This window comes from Phoca vitulina, unplaced genomic scaffold (genome assembly GCF_004348235.1).
Source record: "Phoca vitulina isolate PV1807 unplaced genomic scaffold, GSC_HSeal_1.0 scaffold11, whole genome shotgun sequence".
Classification (NCBI taxonomy): domain Eukaryota; kingdom Metazoa; phylum Chordata; class Mammalia; order Carnivora; family Phocidae; genus Phoca; species Phoca vitulina.
Genome location: NW_022589714.1, coordinates 15,663,147 through 15,682,477, shown reverse-complemented (window position 1 = coordinate 15,682,477; position 19,331 = coordinate 15,663,147). Strand labels below are relative to the sequence as shown.

Here is a 19,331-nt window from a genome sequence, read left to right as displayed (position 1 = left end):
GTGAGCACCAGCTGTGGCATCAGGCGAGGTCTCTGTTAATGGCAGTTTGACTGTGACTCAAGCAGGCCTTCAACCTTATTCCTTATCCCTTGAGAAAGGAGGAGATCTTTCTAAAAAGAGCACCATACCATAGGGGACAGTAAACTTTTCCTATAGAAGGCCAGATGGTAAACATGGTAGGTCTGCTGCCTTATGGTTTTGTTGTGCATAGTAAATGAGTGTGCTCATGGAACTTTATGGACCCTGAATTTGGAATTCATATAATATTTCATGTGTCATGAAATATTTATTCTTTTTCTTTTCCCGGCTGTATAAAAATGCAAAACCATTTTTAGTTCACGAACTGTAGGAAAGTAGGTGTGGGCCCTCTTTGGCCCGTGGGCCGTAAATTGCCAGCCCTGCCATTATGAATGCTTGGACATTCAGTAGCCCAGGGCCTTGTTTGACTCTTGGTTTTTCATATGTATTGAACCTAACATTTAGTTTATACTCTACCATTGTATTTATTTTACTTTTAGTATATTTTTTTTGACCTGTTGATGCTCAGTGGTCTGAATGGAACAAAACGTTATTTATGAAACTCCTGTTTATTGAGATGTTTGTAAATAAGGAGAGGCAGGAGAGAAAAACAATTAAAGGAGTGTGTAAGGGACCAAAGGAGATATTTTTGCTTTGTTTTACTCAAAATGCTTGTCTTTTTGTATAGATTGAATGCACTGGAGAGTTACTTAGCTTTAAAGTGACATTAAACTGTGAAGCAGAAACATATTTTAAGGTTTTGTCTTCCACAGATTCTCACTTTGTCTCTCTGTGATCAAAGAACATGCTGAATAATGAGAGAATATTTAATAACTTGGTAAGGAAGTCCCAAGTTTTCAGCTAAGAAAGTGATATACTTAAGTTTATATTACTGAATAGCAGAGAGCTACCAAAAATACTTAAGCAGTAAATACTAAGTCAGGGATATAAATATATAATTGTGTGTATATATATTTGCATATATATTTATATACATACATGCATATACATATATATATTTATATGCATATAGTGGAAAAGCTGTTTTTTTTGTTCCCATAGAGAATATTTCTGGATCTGTTGGATTTCTAGTCACACATCACTCCTTCCCTCAGCAGTTCTCCACAGAGCTATTTTGTGAGCACAGATGTTAGAGGAGGTAGCATACGGCATTATAGAGTGTTTAAAAAGCTAAGGGAAGGTTAGTTTTTGTGTATGCTTATTACGCAACTTAAAAATAGCTTGACTCTATTTGTAAATCAAACGGCCAGCTCTCCGGCTTGTGCCAAGTGTGAAGCCCTAAAACAAGGTTTCTTTTGAGTGGCTTCGGCAGCGTTGGGAAGGAGAAAGCATCTGAAAGGGTTCTAAGATTGACTTTCTGTGGTTACACACAAAAATGACTTGAGTTTTACAGACTTATCTACAGTAATGTTGAGAAGGACTTTTCGTCCCAGAGTGAATCTTTAGTCCGTGATTTAAAGAAGTGCCAGTTAATGAGTGTTTCCAGAGGTGGTGCCTGTTTCCCGTGTCTGAGTGGACCCTTGCTCAGAGGGAGCAGAAATGGTCACAACGGTTTGCAAATGCTGTCTATTTAATCTTCAGCATAGCAACAGCACAGAAAGAGATTACTATTCCTCATCTACATTCCCACCACTCTGCTCCCAGTTTTAGGTTTTGGCTGTGTAAATTATTGCTAGAATGTTAGGACTTTCACATAAGGCTGAGTAAGTGCCTAAGACATTCCAAGCTGCGTTTGTAAATTTGGAGAAAACACAAGTTGAAAAAAATGTCAAGTACGTAAAGTTGACCTTTTAATAACGACACATGAGACCAGTGAGTGGGCTTTAAATTGGATTTCTCTACACATCCTTCAAGCCACTCCCTGAATCTAGCAAGAATTATGGGTGGGTGGGGCATCTCTGCCCCGGCGCTCCCGCTTTTGGGAACAGCTTCTGTTTCTGGCTCTGTTTTTCCTGGGTCTGTGAACAGACACCGTCATGTGTCAGAGTAGTGAGAGCCAGGCATGCGGTCAACCTCCTCTTCCAATTTTTCTCTAACGAGAAAACCCCTCGAAGGTTTGACCCAAAAGAGCTACATTAAAAAAAAAAAAGTTCTATGAAATGGGATTTCCTGCAGTTCAGATCTGGGTAGCTGGTCTTGAGTTGCTGAAATGCTTGCCCTCCGATTAATTAACCTACTGCATTTATTTGGATTGTAGATTCACAGCTGTTTTTTTTTTTTTCCAACTTTCTCCTGTTTAGTGTCTCTTAGATAAAAATAAATACCCCTGCCCCAGCCCCCCTGCCCCAACACACACACACACCACACAGACCACACAGACCACACACACACACACACACACACACACACACACACACACACACACAGTCTTTGTAAATTTGCCAGTGATGGGAGGTAGACTATGTGTCAGGCCATGATGGAAAGGAAGCACATTGTTTCCTCCAAGTCACTGGGCTGACAAAATGGTCAACCCCATGATTTATCCTAAAGTAATGAAAGATAAATACCTCTCCGTAATTGAGGGTACTGGTTTGGTGGGGCTCCACTTTCTGCGGTTTAATTTTGTCCATTTTCTCCTAGTGTGGGATATTGTGGTGGATGCTGTGCTGTACCACCCAGGTAGAGCCCTTCAGAGAAGAAGGACAGGTTCCCTCCAGCTCCTGGGAGTGCTTCGCAGACCACTCTCACAGCCAGCTCCCTTTGGGGATTGCATCTGCTAAAGAGAACTGCCTTGCCCGAGGGGCACCCCTCCTTGGGTGAAGGTCCAGCCCCGTCCGTCCCCCTGGTTCAGAGCAGTTCTCAAAGATCTTGGCTGCTTCGAGCGTCTGGGCTGCTTCGAGCGTCTCTTATGGACATGTCTGGAGCCTGCTTTGCAGCTCTGCCCGCCCCCTCCCCCCCCCCCCCCCCCAGGCCTGTCTCCTTCCTTTCCCTTCCCTACTCCAGGTGCTGATCACAGGAGCACTCCCCACAAAACCCCTGGCTTCCCTGGCGTCCCAGCTATAGACATAATATGGTTATTTTTAAGGATTTTTCAGATCTTGAAATTAACTTTAAATGTATCAAAACTGTAGTATGAAGAAGTGATAAGAGAATTGGGAAATTTTCGAGTTTTGTATCCTTTTCAGAGGTTTTTGTATAAGGCGAATTGTTTTAAAATTAGTTCTGCTATTGCAGTGCTTATAGCAGAACTCTGAAGGTTGGGAGAAACATGGATAAAGAAGAATCCCTAGGTTCTCTGATGACTAGCATAGAGCTGAGGAGAGGAGTCCTGAGATAATAGAGGCTGTGAACCTCTGTGACGGAGTGGTGATAACATGCACAAAGAGGCTCTCTAGGCTGGGGAACTTATGCAATAAGCAAGGGTATGTAGGGGAAACGTGCAAAGGTACAGCTGCTGTTCTTGTGCTGAGAGGCAGCGTGGAGTGGCAGTTGACAGCTCAGACCCAAGAGCCGGGCTGCCTGGGTTAGAATCTTGGCTCTGTTACTTCTTTTCTGTGTGTGACCTTGGGCAGGTCACTTAATGTCTCTGTGACTCAGGGTTCTCATTTGTAAAATAAGGAAAATAATACTTAATAGGCTTGTGATACGGATTAGATCAGTTAATATATGTAATGCTTTTATAACACTATAAATAGTATCTATTATTATTTTATTCACCAAATTTAAAAATTGTAGGCAATCAGATCTAGTTGATTGTTTTATTGCTTCTAAGCAGAAATGTGAGTCTTCCATCCTCTAGACTAACATTATCCAATGGAAGTATGGTTCTACCACATAATGTCCACATATGTAATAGGACATTTTCTAGTAACCAAAATAAAAAAGTAAAAAATAGGGGCACCTGGGTGACTCAGTTGGTTAAGCATTGATTCTTGGTTTTGGCTCAGGTCAGCATGATCTCAGGGTCCTGAGATTGAGCCACACGATGGGCTCTGTGCTCAGCATGGAGTCGGCTTGTCCCTCTCCCTGTGCAAACCTCCCCCCCCCCCCGCCCCACGCTTGCTTGAGTGCTCTCTCTCTCTCTCTCTCTCTCTGTCTGGCATAAATAAATAAAATCTTTGGAAAAAAAAAATGGGGGTGCCTGGCTGGCTCAGTCAGTGGATCATGTGACTCTTGATCTTGGGGTTGTGGGTTTAAGCCCCATGTTGGGTGTAGAGATTACTTAAAAATAAAATCTTTCAAAAAAGGTAAGGAAAATCCGGATAAAATTAATTTTAATAATATACTTTATTTAATCCAATAATTTGTAAATATTACCAGTTCAACATGTACTCACTATAAAATTATTGCTGAGATAGTTCACATTCTTTTTGCTTTTTTAAGTCTTAGAAATATGGGGTGTATTTTGCATTTGTAGCACATTTCAGTTGCTCATTTCAACAGCCGCTGTGGCTAGAGGTTATTGTGCGGCACTGTGCACCTTTAGAGGTTTGCTAGTTAATCTGTTTATTTCAAGAGTGTTCTAGTCATCCGTTTCTGTGGGTGAACCACCCCCAAACCTAGTGGTTTAAAACGACAATAGTTCATTATTTCTCACGAGTCTCACTCACCCAGTTTGCTTGAATCAGTTATTACCATGATAGTTGTGAAATTTCCTAATTCCACGATTCCTTCTATATTTACTAGTTGGAATTCTATGGTAAAGAAGAACTTTTTCTTCTCCCTCATTTAGTCATCTGTTTAATTATAGAGCAGCATAATCTTTTATTTATATTATTTATATATAACAATATATAAATATGATATTATATCATATATATTATGTATATAAATATATTATAAACATATATAATGGAATGATCAGACGATTTGAACATTCAAATAAAGGCTTTTTTTTTTTTTTTTGCAAATTGCCCATATTATCCCTGTCCTCATACATGCCCAGCCTCCCCTGTTATCAACATCACTAACCAGAATGGTACCTTTTTTCTTTTTAGCAAGAATGAACACATGATAAACCAAGGTCCATCGTTTTCACTAGGGTTCACTCTTGGCGTTGTATATTCCATGGGTTTTGGCAAATGTATAACGACATATAACCATTATTATAATACCGTACAGAGTATTTTCACTACCCTGAAAACCCTCTGTTCTCTGCCCATTCATCTCTCCATGCCACCTCGCAGCAACCTGATATTTTTATCGTATCCATAGTTTCACTTTTTTTTTCCAGAATGTCATTTATTTGGAATCATGCAGTATGTAGCCTTTTCAGACTGGCTTCTTTCACTTCACAATGTACATTTAAGGTTCCTCTGTATGTCTTTTCATGGCTTGATAGCTCATTTCTTCTCATTAGAGCTGAATAATATTCCATTGTCTAGATGTATCACAGTTTATTTATTCATTCACTGACTGAAGGAAACTTGGTTGCTTCCAAGCTTTGGCAATTATGAATAAAGCTGCTGTAAATATCTGCGTGCAGATTTCTGTGTGGTCATAAATTTTCAGCTCTTTTGAGTAAGTACCAAGAAGTGTAATTGCTGGATTGTATGGCAAGGTCATGTTTAGTTTTTTTTTTTTTTAATTCTTTATTGTTATCATGTTTAGTTTTTTAAGAAATTGCTAAACTGTCTTCCCAAGTGGCTGTACCGTTTTGCATTGCACACCAGCAGTATGTGGGAGTTCTTATTGCTCCACATCCTGGCCAGCATTTGATGTTGTCAGCGGCTGATACCAGTGTCCTGGTATCTTATTGTTTAATCTGCATTTCCTTATGATGTGGAGCATCTTTTATTATGCTTATTTGCCGTCTGTGTATCTTCTTTGCCGAGTTGTTTGTTAGTGACTTTGGCCCATTTTTTAGTCAGTTATTTTCTTGTTATTGAGTTTTAAGAGTTCTTTGTAGATTTTGGACTATAGTCCTCTATCAGATGTGTCTTTTGCAAATATTTTTTCCCAATTTATGGCTTTTCTTCTCATTCTCTTGACATTGTTTTTTGCATAGCAGAAGTTTTTAATTTTGACGAAGTCCAGCTATGAATCCTTTTTTTAAAAGATTTTATTTATTTATTTGAGAGAGAGAGAGCATGAGTGGTGGGGGGGAGGAAGAAGCAGGACACCCACACCCTCCCCTCCACTGAGCAGGGAGCCTGACATGGGACTTAATCCCAGGTCCTGGTGATTGCGACCTGAGCTAAAGGAGATGCTTAACTGACTGAGCCACCTAGGTGCCCCTGAATTATTTCTTTAATGGATTGTATCTTAAAAAGACCAAGGTCATCTAGGTTTTCTCCTGTGTTATATTCTAGGAGTTTTATAGTTTTGCATTTTATATTTAAGTCTATGATCCATTTTGAGTCAGTGTTTCTGAAGGGGGTGAGGTCTGTGTCTAGATTCACTTTTCTGCCTGTGGATGTCCATTGTTCCAGCATTATTTGTTGAAGAGACTATCTTTGTTCCATTGCATTGCTTTTGCTCATTTGCCAAAGATCATTCGACTATATTAGTAAGGGTCCATTTCTGGGCTCTCTCTTCTGTTCCATTGATCAATTTGTCTATTCTTTTGCCAGTACCACATTGCCTTGATTACTGTAGCTTTGCAGTAAGTCTTGGAGTTGGTAGTACCGGTCTTCCAGCTTTGTTCTCCTTCAGTATTGTGATGGTTATTCTGGGTCTTTTGCCTCTCCATATAAACTTTAGAATCAGTTTGTTGATGTTCATAAAATAACTTTCTGGGATTTTTATTAGGATTACATTGATCAAGTTGGGAAGAACTGATGTCTTGACAATATTGAGTCTTTCTATCCATGAACATTGAATATCTCTTCATTTATTTAATCCTTCCTTGATTTCATTTATCAGAGTTTTGTAGTTTCTTCATATAGATCTTGTACACATTTCATTAGATTTATACCTAAGTATTTTTTTTGGGGGGAGGATGCTAATGTAAATGGTATTGTTTTTTCAAATTCCATATATTCATTGTTGGTATATTTTTAATTGAGAACACACTCTCTTCACATATGTTGAGGTACGTGTTAAGATCATAGAGCTGCTCTATGGAGGATATTTTCAATTCTTTCATCTACTCCCCCATACTGAGCTATTTAAATGTTTCAGTCCAGATATTTTACAGGGTTTGTCTTTTTGCCTGGAGAGTACTATGACTCCCTTCAACAAATATTTTTACAACACAGAACTTGTCAAGTAAATTGTCTGTATTTATGGTTCTTTTGAAGGTTTCACCAAGTTTCGTTGCTGCAATATCATAGGGCTTCTCAAATTTCACTTCAGTTCAGTATAGAATATGCCTACCCCATTAAAAAGAAGAACTTAATGAGGAGCAGTTTCTTCCCACAAGTTAAGATATTACCAAAGCATGATTACAAGATTTCAAAGTTAAATCTTGTGCAAATTAAACCCATCTCATATCAATATTTTACTAAACCAAAAAGATTCAGGACAAATGCTACATCAGGATGCTGGGATAGCAGCATAACCTGGGATGATCCTGGCCAGGACTCACTCTGTGTAAAAGACCTTTCAGGATCTGGTCCAGCCTCATCTCTACAGTCCTCTTCCTGCCAGCTCTTTGCTTCTGTAGACTCATGCTGAGCTCCACTCTTTTGCATTTCCTGCTGCTCTGCCTAGAAACTCTTCCCTTACTTTTTCATCTGGCTAATTTTTCCTTATTCTATAATCCTAGACTTCTGGCATCGTTTTCTCTAGGAGCCTTCTCCTGATCCCTGTGAGGTGGGCTCTGCCCTATTCTTATTGCAGCCCTTCCATGTTGCACTGTTTTTGTTCAGGTGTTTCTCTTTCTTCACCTTTTCAAGACACTTTTTGTCCAATGTCCTATTATTTAAGAGTCCTCCTCTTTGCTTCCTATGGTGACAGTTATTGGATAAACTGATCTGTGCTAGGTGATAAGAGATTTTGATGAATTGCTTATCTGCTGCTGAAAACATATTTGTATTTCACTGAGGCCCACTGGGGCAGTGGTCTTCAGGTGGGTGTGCACACATTGGGTATTGTGCAAGACCATTTGTAAGGGTGTAGGCAGAAAACGTACTAGCTTTTATTTCTATTATTTTCTTGAGCAAAACTAAGAAATTAAGTTTTTTTTTTTAAGATTTTATTTATTTATTTGACAGAGAGAGAGCGAGAGAGGGAACACTAGCAGGGGGAGTGGGAGAGGGAGAAGCAGGCTCCCCGCTGAGCAGGGAGCCCGATGCGGGGCTCGATCCCAGGACCCTGGGATCATGACCTGAGCCGAAGGCAGACGCTCAACGACTGAGCCACCCAGGAGCCCCAAGGTTTTCTAATATTTAATATTTTGGTTGAGAAAAGTGCATGTATATGACTTTATAATCTAATGTGACATTGGTGATGTGTACTGATTGACTGAGTGCTCCATTATAAAAATTGGAAGACCCTGCTGTAGAGGCATACTGACATCCCCAGCGGGTATCTCTTCCAAGTTTTCTGGCGCTACAATGATTTACATTTATCAAGTGTTTCCTACGTGCCAGACACTGCTCTGTACGTACACTTTCTAGGTATCAACATACTTATTCTTCACGACCACCTTATGAGATTGGTACTATTATTAACATGCTCATTTTATGGATGAAAAAATCGAACCCAGATAATCAAGTAACTTTTTCAAGGATGGGGCTAGTACATGGTTGATTGAGTGTAGAACTGGTGGAGTCTAATTCCAGAGGCCACTTGCTTACCCCCTGCTCTGTATTGTGCTCTGCTCTGGTGTCGGTCTGTTCCTATAGGATAGACACATGTGGCTTCCAGGAGGACCAGGACCATGTCTGTCTTGCTCATTGTGGTAAATACTTCTTAAATATTCGCAAGTATTTCTTAAATGAAGGAACTGTGAGGGTCCCTCCTCACCTCTGAATTCATGTCACTTAAATGGGAACTTTGGATAAGTACTTTTATTTTTATTTTATTTTATTTTTTTTATTTTTATTTTTAACTTGAAATATTTTTTCCCTTGAAGTGATTAGATTGGATGAGAAATTGGCATGAGTTAAGTTAGCAGTCCTATGTTTAGAAACTGTACATGAAAAGAAGTCTGCATGACTCGAATAGCAGTGAGTCAGTTAGTCCCAGCTCACCCCTGATGTGACTAAGCCTTCCTTTTCTTCCTTTATCATGAGGGTCTGAGAACATAAGAAATAAACCTCAGCTTCTTTCTCAACACAGATTGAAGTGTCCCTCCAATGTGTAGAACCTTAAAGCAGCAACAGTGACAACAAAAATGATAATGGAAAAGAGCAGCAGAACTTAAACTGGTTTTTTTGGGGGGATTCACCCACTGATGGCTTTTCAAGTCTGGCTCAGCTTTCCTTAATTCTTTGGCATGAGGTTGTGTAGTAATCTCTCAGGTGTTCTGGGCTTTAATAAAATTGTTTTGTTTTGACCAAATAAGTTTGTGATTCTGTAAGCTTATGATTCCTTCTACATCTGAAAGAGTATTAGGAGAGTCTTCGGAATTGTGTATTATATCATCATATTCAAATTATGACTCTATTTTCTTCCCTGTTTTGCTTTTAGGCTCTTTCAAGACACTTATTCTTCCATCAGTAAGTATCCATTTAAAAAATTTGGTTTCAGAAATTGCATTGCATTGCATTGATCAGTGAAACAATTTAACATTTTGTTGGCCTTTATATCAGTTTGCATTCCTTGTGAGTTTGGCTTGAGTTCAATTCCACCTTTAGATTAAGAATACTGTTACTTCAGGGAGATTGGTTATCAGCCTCTTCAAAGTCATAGCAGAGATTTTCCTCTTGTAAAATAGGGAACTTCACTGAGGGAAACTGGCCTGGACTATTGCCACAGACACCTGCATCTGCCTTAAAGAACCTTAGAGTTTAGAGGGTGTAATGAACACTCTGTCCTTCAGTTTCTCCGTCTCGGAAGAGTGGAGTGCCCCGCTGAGCCATACTGAAAGCTGAGGCATTGGTGATACTGATCGTGTCTTTGTTTAAACTTTTTTTTTTTTTTTTTGGTTCATAATTTAATTTTTTGCATTACTTCTATTTTAAATATTAAAATATTATTTATCTTGATTACTGAATTTTTTTGTCTCCTCCTTGAGTTTTGCACCTGAGGCCAGGGCCTCACCCACCTCACCCTTGTCCCAGCCCTGGAAAAGGGGATAAAGAAACTGCCTCTGTTTCACAGGGGATACCCTGGAGGTGAAGTAAGATGTGAAGGAGCTGTAAAATTTGCTATAGAAGTGGAAAGGGGTTATTATTTTGTTGAGAAAGTCATAAAACCTGATGATTACATGCTGTTTGTGAACTGATCCTACTTGTCATAGCTTTGATTTGGAAGTTTGTACTTTTATTACTGTGTTTTGTTTTGGAGCTTCACACTTTGAATATACAATAGAGAACAGTGACCACGGCATCCAGCAAGAGATGCCATTTGGTATACTTTTCTGAGAATAGATGACTGATGACTTTGTTAAAAAAACAAAACTCAGCCTAGTAAATTTGAAGATCTAATTGGCTTTATTAAGCAGTTGGGCAGGATCCCATCTAGCAAGTAGAGGGGAGCTCTAGTTGTACAATGTGGAAGATTTTTGTAGGGAGGAGGGTGGGGCAAGGAAGTTATTAGCAAAAGAAAAGAAAGGATTGTTCCAGGCAAGGTCACCTTCCCTTAGGGGGAAGGGCATGGGGTCTTATCCTGCAGATTACCTCATCTTCCTTTGGCGGTGGGGTGGGGATGGAGAGGGCCCATGTGACAGATTACCTCACTGGTGCTTATCAGAAAGTTCCAGATTGATTGGCCTAAAAGTAAACTCCTGGAGAGGTTGAAACTGCAATTAAGTCTTGGTTTCCTCTTCTGGGAGCAAACTAGTCCACCTTGGGCCTGTGGTTTTCTTTTGAACAACTTTAGCCCTGACACTTTACATACTTAATGTAGGATCAGCATTACCTGATGAGCCAGGGTTCCCCATTTCCTCCATTACTTATTGAAGGTTATTTATGAAACATATTCAGAAACCACATTCCGTTTTCCAGGGGGTGGGGGTGGGTCGTTCCTAGAGAATACAGTGCTCCCAAACAGTAGTTTATAAAAATTACTTATATCCTATAGCTATTGTTTCTTACCTATTATGTTTGTGCCTTTCTTACTAAGAAATATAACTGCTTTTCTACTGTTAAATAGGAAGTAGGGAAAAAGAGGCAAAGCAGGTGGAAAGGAGGAGAACCCAGTCTCAGTGATAATAAAACGTTGCATTGCGTTCATGTACGCTTAAACATTAGATGTTGGCCATATGCTGTTGAAGGAATATTCCAATGAGAAGATTAAAATAAATCCTGTGTAATACAATTGTCCTACAGCAGAAAGGGGTGGGATTTAAGTCCATGAACCACAGTTTATTTTTTTATTTTTTAAAAATAATTAATTTATTTGAGAGAGAGCGAGAGAGCACGAGGGTGGGGAGGAGCAGAGGGAGAGGCACACTCCCTGCTGAGCAGGGAGCCAGGCGTGGGGCTCCATCCCAGGACCCTGAGATTATGACCTGAGCCAAGGCAGACGCTTACCCGACTGAGACACCCAGGCACCCCCAGGAACCACAGTTTAAAATACAACTGCCTGGTTTCATCAGAGAAGCCTGCAGGTGCACGGGCTGGAAGTGTAGAAAGGCTGAGCAGAGAGGGCATCAGGCGGGACGAGGGCACCTGGGCTTGTTCCAGTAATGTCAGTTTATTATAAACTATACTCGTCTAAACTATCATTAAGCTGGAATTTGGCTGCGGTGATTCTTTTAAGTCTTACCTATGTGAAATACGAACTCCAGCATCCTGTATTTGTCTTTAATATTAATGCCATTTCTATTATTGTAGATATAGCACTTACCTATTGAGAGCTTTACTAGAGATTATATTTAGGACTATATCCCTTTTCTAGTAAAACAGAAATTTAAAGGCTTAGTCATAAAGTATCTGGGAAAATGTGATCATGCTTGGCAAAAATAAAGTTCTGTATTGTTATGAGTTTTCAGTTAAAATAGTGTGCACTGGTATTCTGGTGTTTGTAAATGTAATATTTTAAATTGTTTTTTAAGGTTCTCATGAATTTCTGCTGTAAAATATGAATGTTTTACTGTATTGAAACAAATGTGTTTTTAATATCTGATTAGCCTATTGTTTCTACTTTTGATACACTACAAGCAGCTTTTAATAAGAAGTAAATAAAAAAACAATTGATGCTTAATACAAAGATTATTTTTTGTACAAAATATGCTAGGAGGAATTTCTTTCATTCTCTCTGTAAATAAGTCCAACTTAAAATGCGGGAGTGGCTTTTAAAGTTAGAAATGTTTTTAAAGTTTATTTTATGCCTAATTAATATTTAAAAAAAAATTTTTAATAGAAACTCTCATCTTAAATTCCTCAACTGTATTTTAAAAGTTTTTGAAATCTCCACTACTCTTAGTAACTAGCATTATTAATGAAATAGAGTAGGATAAATGCTGTTGTGTTGTCTCAGTTTCCTTGACAACTGATCTTTTAGAGAAGGCAAAATGGTTTTAGTCAACCCAGATTAGTTCCTTGCCTACGAAAGATCTTTTTAAAATTTTTATTTATTTTTATTTTAAAGTAAACTCTGCCCAATGCGAGGCTCGAACTCACAACCCTGAGATCGAGAGTCACATGCTCCACTGACTGAGCCAGTTACCCCCACCCTCCCCGCAAGGACCTTTTTGAGCATGCCTTCCTTCGATACCCTGGGCAAAGAGCAAACATTTCCTCAGAAAATTTGCATTTATGTATACACATGAATACACAGAATAAACTTTGCATAATGAGAATCTTATGCCCTGAGCATGCCCAACTCAGATGCTGGTCGATACTTTGCTGATCAAAGCCCGGTGATGTTTCACACTCCCTGACTCTTGGCCTTCTGCTAGATAGTGTCATCTGTGGGAATTGTCCCCTTCTCCAGCCATCTGCTCTCGGCTCAACGTACAGGAATCCCAAATCCCTGTGGGTAAATAACTGGTTCTGTGTAAGAGATCTGGAAATCTTTGATGAGGGAACCTCTTTATTACCAATCCTGGGAACTCTTTCAGTAATTGTGACCCCAAGAAGGCAGAAGGCAATTGATCAGCAGAGATTCAGGAGCTTTTACTTCTGGGGTCCTCTCCATTGTGGGGAGCAGGTTACAACCCATCCTAGGTCTGGTACAGAGAGAAACTTTCATAGAGATTGCTTACAATCCACGGTGTTTTCTTCAGTCTCCTCATTCTGCCCTTCTACTGTTAACAATGGAAGGCTAAGGTATCTACTACGGCTCAGGAGCTGTACTACCGTGCGGAGTCTGCGGGGACACCCCAAGGCATATAGTGATGCCCCGTGGCTTCTAGAGTCACCCCTGGTCTACAGATACACCAAGTTCACTTGTCACCTCTGACTTTCCAGCCCTGGGATTAACACTGAGGCTTTGAGCATCTTGAATTATGTAAATCTTACATATGCAGGAGGGGGAGGCAAGGTTTCTAATGGGGCAGTCGAGAAAGCAAATTACTCGGGGTAGCTGAACGGAGCAGAAAGATAGCTCTCTCCTCGTGAGGCAGTGCCAGCTCCCTGAAGGAGGATGGAGTAGGGCATGGAGACAATGTTTTTGGACACATTTTGTGTTACATCTCCTTTAACTCCTTGGCGTTCTTGTGATTAATGGGCCTCTTTAGTTTTGGGCCTCTGCATCTTTAATTGGCCGTAAATCTTCAATCTACTCTCTGTTCTGGAGCCTAAAAATGATCAAACTATATCCAAACCATGAAAAGCAATCCTATCAAATATCAAATATCATATTTTAAACACGAAGTATTTATGAATCTTTGCCATATGCCAGTATATGATATGCTGGCATAGATAGTGTCCTGCTTTTAGCATTAAAATATCTATTTAAAAGAATCTGAGAGCCGAGGTATCATTTGAGAAAATGAATATAAGAATGCAGGTTCCAAGGCTAGACTCCCAGCCCTACTAGGGCACACATCTTTGGTTCATGTTTTTTCCCAAGGACTTAGAACAACCTGGAGCTAGAAGGTGCTCAATAAATGTTTATTGAAGAAAAGCAGAAATCGACACTGGAAGTTATTTTAATGTGATGCTACTGATTGTTTTTTCTAACTTTTTATTAAGAAATTTGCAAATATACAAAAACTTGAAGGAGTTTCTCAGTGAACACTTCTATACCCACCACTCAGAATCTCCCATTAACATTTTACCATATTTGCTCTGTCACATGTCTATCCATCTATCTGTTTCTCCATCCATTAATTCATCTTATTTTTTAAATGTATCTCCAAGTAAATTGTGGACATCAGTACTTATCTCCCTAAATATATATATATTTTATTTTATTTATTTATTTGACAGAGAGAGACACACAGTGAGAGAGGGGACACAAGCAAGGGGAGTGGGAGAGGGAGAAGCAGGCTTCCCGCGGAGCAGGGAGCCCAATGCGGGGCTCGATCCCAGGATCCTGGGATCATAACCTGAGCCCAAGGCAGACGCTTAAGGACTGAGCCACCCAGGTGCCCTCCCTAAATATTTTTTGCTGACCATTTTTTTGGTGCTTTGTTACATTTCCTTTGTGTTCTTATCCATCTTGCTAGCTTTCAGGTAGCTGCTATGACTGGAAGATCTCCAAGCTTTCTGTGGACAAAACTTATTTGCAAAAATGAGTCAGAATTTAGTTTTAGAACCGCAGGTTTATTAAGGTGAAAACCAACTGAAAGTCAGGTATGCTAGTCGTCTATTGCGTGACCGATCATCCCAAAGCTTTGGCATAGAACAGTAATAAACTTCTATTGCTTCTCACAATTTCTGTGGGTCAGGAATATGGGAACTGCAGAGTTGGGCTAATCTGATTTGGGATATTGCAAGGCTACAGTCAAGATGTCAGACTTGCAGTCACCTGCAGGCTTTACCAGGGCTGGGGTTCCTCTGTAAGGTAGCTCATTCACATGGCTATCAAGCTGGTGCTGGGTGTTGGCGGGAGGCCTCAGTTTCTCCCTTTGTGGGCCTCTCCACAGGCTTCTTGAGTGTTCTCATCATGGCAGTTGGATTCCCCCACAGAGAAGAATCCCAGAGAGAAAGAGAGAACCAGGCAGAAGCTACCCTTTCTATGACACAGCTTCATTCCCTTCTTGAGAAGCAAGTCCCTAAGTCGGCAGAAGGCGGCTCTACCTTTGGAAGGGCAGAGAGTCAGAGAATGGTCAGACATGTTTCAAAGCCACCGCACGGAGGCTTTTGTTAGAGTAGCATAGCTCATCGTGGGTTTGCATCTCTGCTCGTGACATGGAGCGACTTCCCAAACTCGTCCAAGCCCCAGTTTCCTTGTTTATAAAACAGTGTTAATAAGAGCACCCGCCTGAAGGATTGTCGTCAGGTGAAATGACACAGGTCGCGTAAACTGCTGAGTACGGCTTCGGGTCTGTTCCTGCTGGAAGGTCAGAATTCTGTTAGTAAGCACCTCAGGAGAGCAGCCGTGCCCCCATCCTTCCCGGGACCATGACCTGTGCTGTGCAGGGTGCAGGAAGCGCGTGCGTGGTAGGAAAGAGCTCCAGAGAGTACAGCAAGGAAATGAGTCTTGCACAAATGTGCTTTTCATCAGTTGACTGCCTCAACTAGGGAGACATGGAAAAAATGTTGAGAGATACTAGGTATTCCGACCCACAGCAACCGCGAGGAAGAACTTGCACTTGGAATAAGAAATGACAAAGTGACTGCTGCTGAGCCCTCCATTCCAGGAACCCTGCAATTTAGCTGGAGAGAAAACTACAGGATGTTAGGAGGGAAAACAAATTATTTAATGTTGGTGCCTAGGAAGAGCGAGTTTTTCAACATGGCAATTACTTTCAATAGTACTACGGATTTAAATGTTCTAGTCTGACTTATAATTAAAAACACTTTTGAGGTAAAATGAGAATGTCATTTGTTTGATCTCTTTATTTTCTCCAGCTACCTCTGAACAGTGCAGATGGGATTTATGAGCTGCATGTAACTGGACGGGCCCAGGATGAGATTTTATTCTCTAATAGTACGCGCTTATCATTTGAGACCAAGAGAATGACTGTCTTCATTCAAACAGACAAGTCTCTATACAAGCCAAAGCAGGAAGTGAAGTTTCGTATTGTTACACTCTTCTCAGATTTTAAACCTTATAAAACTTCTTTAAACATTCTAATTAAGGTAAGTGCCAGACAGAAATAAAGTAAGTTCAAGTCATCTTACTAAAGCTCTCTTTGAAGTCTTGCTCATGTTACTTTAGATTCACCATGGGTAACCTTCCCTCCCAACATGAGAGCGCCCTCTCTTGGAGGGGAGATGGTAGAGCAATGGGTTCAGAGCTTAGGCTCTGGAGTTGGCCAGCTTGGGCTCCAGTCCTTGCTTCTTCATTGATTAATTCATCTGCTCAAGATTTATTGAACTTCTGTGTTCAGGGCCCTGGGACGGGGCAGTGAACAGAACAGATTAAATCCCCTGCTCACACCAAGCGTATATTTCAGTGAATAGTGTGGAGACAGACACTAAATAAACACATAAATATGTGCATGAAGGGGGGCACCTCGGGCCTGGGTGGCTCAGTCGGTTGAGCATCCAACTCCTGATCTCAGCTTGGGTCTTGATCTCATGGTTGTGAGTTCCAGCCCTGCACTGGGCTCTGCTCTGGGCAAGGAGGCTACTTAAAAAAAAAAAAAGTATATAAAGGAATTGTGTGTGTGTGTGTGTGTGTGTGTGTAAGAAAGTGTTTATGTTTGCTATTTTCCCTAGGATTGTTAGGCTAGTCCTATTTGAACAGAGACCTAAAGGAATTTAAGGAGTGAGCCCATATTCAGGGAACAGCTGTGTAAAGTTCTGAGGTGGGAACTTGTTAGGTGCACTGGAGAAAAAGAGGCTGGTAGTGTCCCGGGGAGTGAGGGGACAAATATTAGGAGATGAGGTAAGATACAGGTGGGTTGGAGGAGGGGTCATACAGGGTCTTCTTGATCATCATATGGACCTTGGATTTTACTCTGAGTGAAATGGGAATTCACTGGTGAATTATGAGGACAGGCATAACGTGATTTGACTTATAAAAGGATCACCATCTGCCGTAAGGAGAGTAAATGCTAGTTGTGTGACCTGGAGAAAATTCATCTCTCTGAGCCCTAGTTTATTTCTAAAATGCATAATAAAATGCATAAAATAATAACTTCTAAAATTTCTAAAAAATATTTCTAAAATGGGCACCTCAGTGGCTCAGTCGTTAAGCGTCTGCCTTCGGCTCAGGTCATGATCCCGGGGTCCTGGGATTGAGCCCCGCATCGGGCTCCCTGCTCAGCGGGAAGCCTGCGTCTCCCTCTCCCACTCCTCCTGCTTGTGTTCCCTCTCTTGCTGTCTCTCTCTGTCAAAGAAATAAATAAAATCTTAAAAAAATAAAAAAAATAAAATGCGTAATAATAATAATGTCTCACAAAGGTTTCTGTGAGATAATCCAAGGAAAGCATGTAGAATTATGCCTGCCACATAGTACATGCTCACTAAACATTAGCTCTTTTGTTTATGGGACTCTCCTTCGGCAGGGAGTCATTTGGCTTCAGCTCCAACAACACTGAGGGTCTGGAGGCAGCATAGTTAGACTGAATGCTTTCCTGTGAGAACCAAGTTGAAGACAATTGAGATCCAGCTGGACCTGCTTTTCTACATTGATGCTAAGGAGAATATGAGACATTTGATCACTACATAGAAATAGGGTGGTGACAACCCATCCCAGTTTTCCTGGGACTCTCTTGGTATTACAACCGAAAGTCACTGGTCCTGGGAACCCTTTTGGTTACCCCAAGGGTTCTGATGAATACCTTGGAATGGAAGTCAAGTTCAGGCTTTTTTAGTTCAGTATCTTCTTATTCTTTTTAACTTCTTTGTAGTTATAAATTAAACTAAAAAGCAAACAAAAATCAAGCAAACTTCAAGCCAATTTGTGTTTGTAATAAATACAACGTTGGTCAGCATGGTGCTCAATGCATATTTTTTGAATTTCCAAGAATTGCAGCTCTGTGAATTTCCGCTTTTGCTATGTATTGGAATGTCTATAAAGGAGGTTGACATAGTGAATAGCATTTCTTTTTTTTTTTTTAGCGATTTTATTTCATTTTATTTATTTATTTGGAAGAGAGAGCACAAACAGGTGGAGCAGCAGGTAGAGGCAGAGGGAGAGGGAGAAGCAGGCTCCCCACTGAGCAGAGAGCTCTACATGGGGCTCGATCCCAGGACCCTGAGATCATGACCTGAGCCGAAGGCAGACACTTAACAGACTGAGCCACCCAGGCGCCCCACTGAATAGCATTTCTAAATTCAAGTAGTTCTCTAAGCAGGGTTTTATGGATTGCATGCATACCATCTTTCAAATCAGCATCTTCCTGTTTCTGGCTGTTTCTATCCAGTCGGCCTTGTTCTACCTGTGGTAATAAAAGTCAGCACTGGATAAATTGCCTGCTTTAGGCATTAATCCAGAAATAACCCTGCCGATGCTGGACAAATTCCTTACAGGAGTTTTTGTGAGGATTAGGTGAGATAATTTAAGTAAAGCATTTAGAACTGTGCTGGTCTGTGCATTTTTATTATTTTGCCTCTCTATGCTGCTTTAGGATCTGCCTTTGAAACCTTCAATTTGTACTCTTGGGCTCTTCTCTCCAATTTTGAACTGAGCTTGCCACATTTGACTTTCTCAGAAGCACTCAGAGAAATCTCTGGTCCTAGTGGCCTGGCCAAGATGTGGCCCTCTTGGCCAAGGGAGGGGAGTTTACACTTGTTAGAAATCCACCTGGAACCCATAGTGTTTGGGCACAGGTGACTGGGCGGGAAGCCATCCTCTGCTCTGTGCATCTAGGCAATGAGGCTGGGGTATGAACTCAGGTCCAGCCTCCTTCTTCCCTGTAACTTGCGGCCAGATCGGAGCTTTGATGCCCACACTGCTGTCCTCCTTCATCTGAAAACAGTCATTTGGGCCAGACTGTGATGTTTTCTCCATTTTTCAGTGTGAAATAGTTGGTTTCTTGGCAAAACTTCCCAGAAAAAAGTAGAACTTAGCAAAAGAGCCCCTGACGTGAATCCATTTGTACTTCCTAGTACAGCACCACCTGCAGGCTCTGGTGGAGAAGTGCATCTGATGGCTAGGAGGCTGACTTCTCAGGACCCTCTGGCCCAGTCAAGACCCTCAGTGATACTGTCAATAACGATGGAACGGGACAGATGTAACAATGTAACGGGACAGATGGTAGATACACTTGTGGTGAACGCAGCCTAAGGTGTGAACTT

At 40.8% G+C, this 19,331-nt stretch overlaps 1 protein-coding gene across 2 annotated transcripts in view; it reads left to right on the top strand.

The window, feature by feature from the left end:
* Window positions 1–19,331, top strand: part of CD109 (CD109 molecule) — a 130,570-nt gene that overhangs the window by 11,942 nt on the left and 99,297 nt on the right. The window contains exons 3-4 of one of the 2 annotated variants that reach the window (XM_032409454.1): window positions 9,556–9,584; window positions 15,993–16,223. In XM_032409454.1, the coding sequence (XP_032265345.1) occupies window positions 9,556–9,584; window positions 15,993–16,223 (260 nt within the window). The remainder of the gene's footprint in view (window positions 1–9,555; window positions 9,585–15,992; window positions 16,224–19,331) is intronic. The other variant, XM_032409455.1, reaches the window with a different exon arrangement.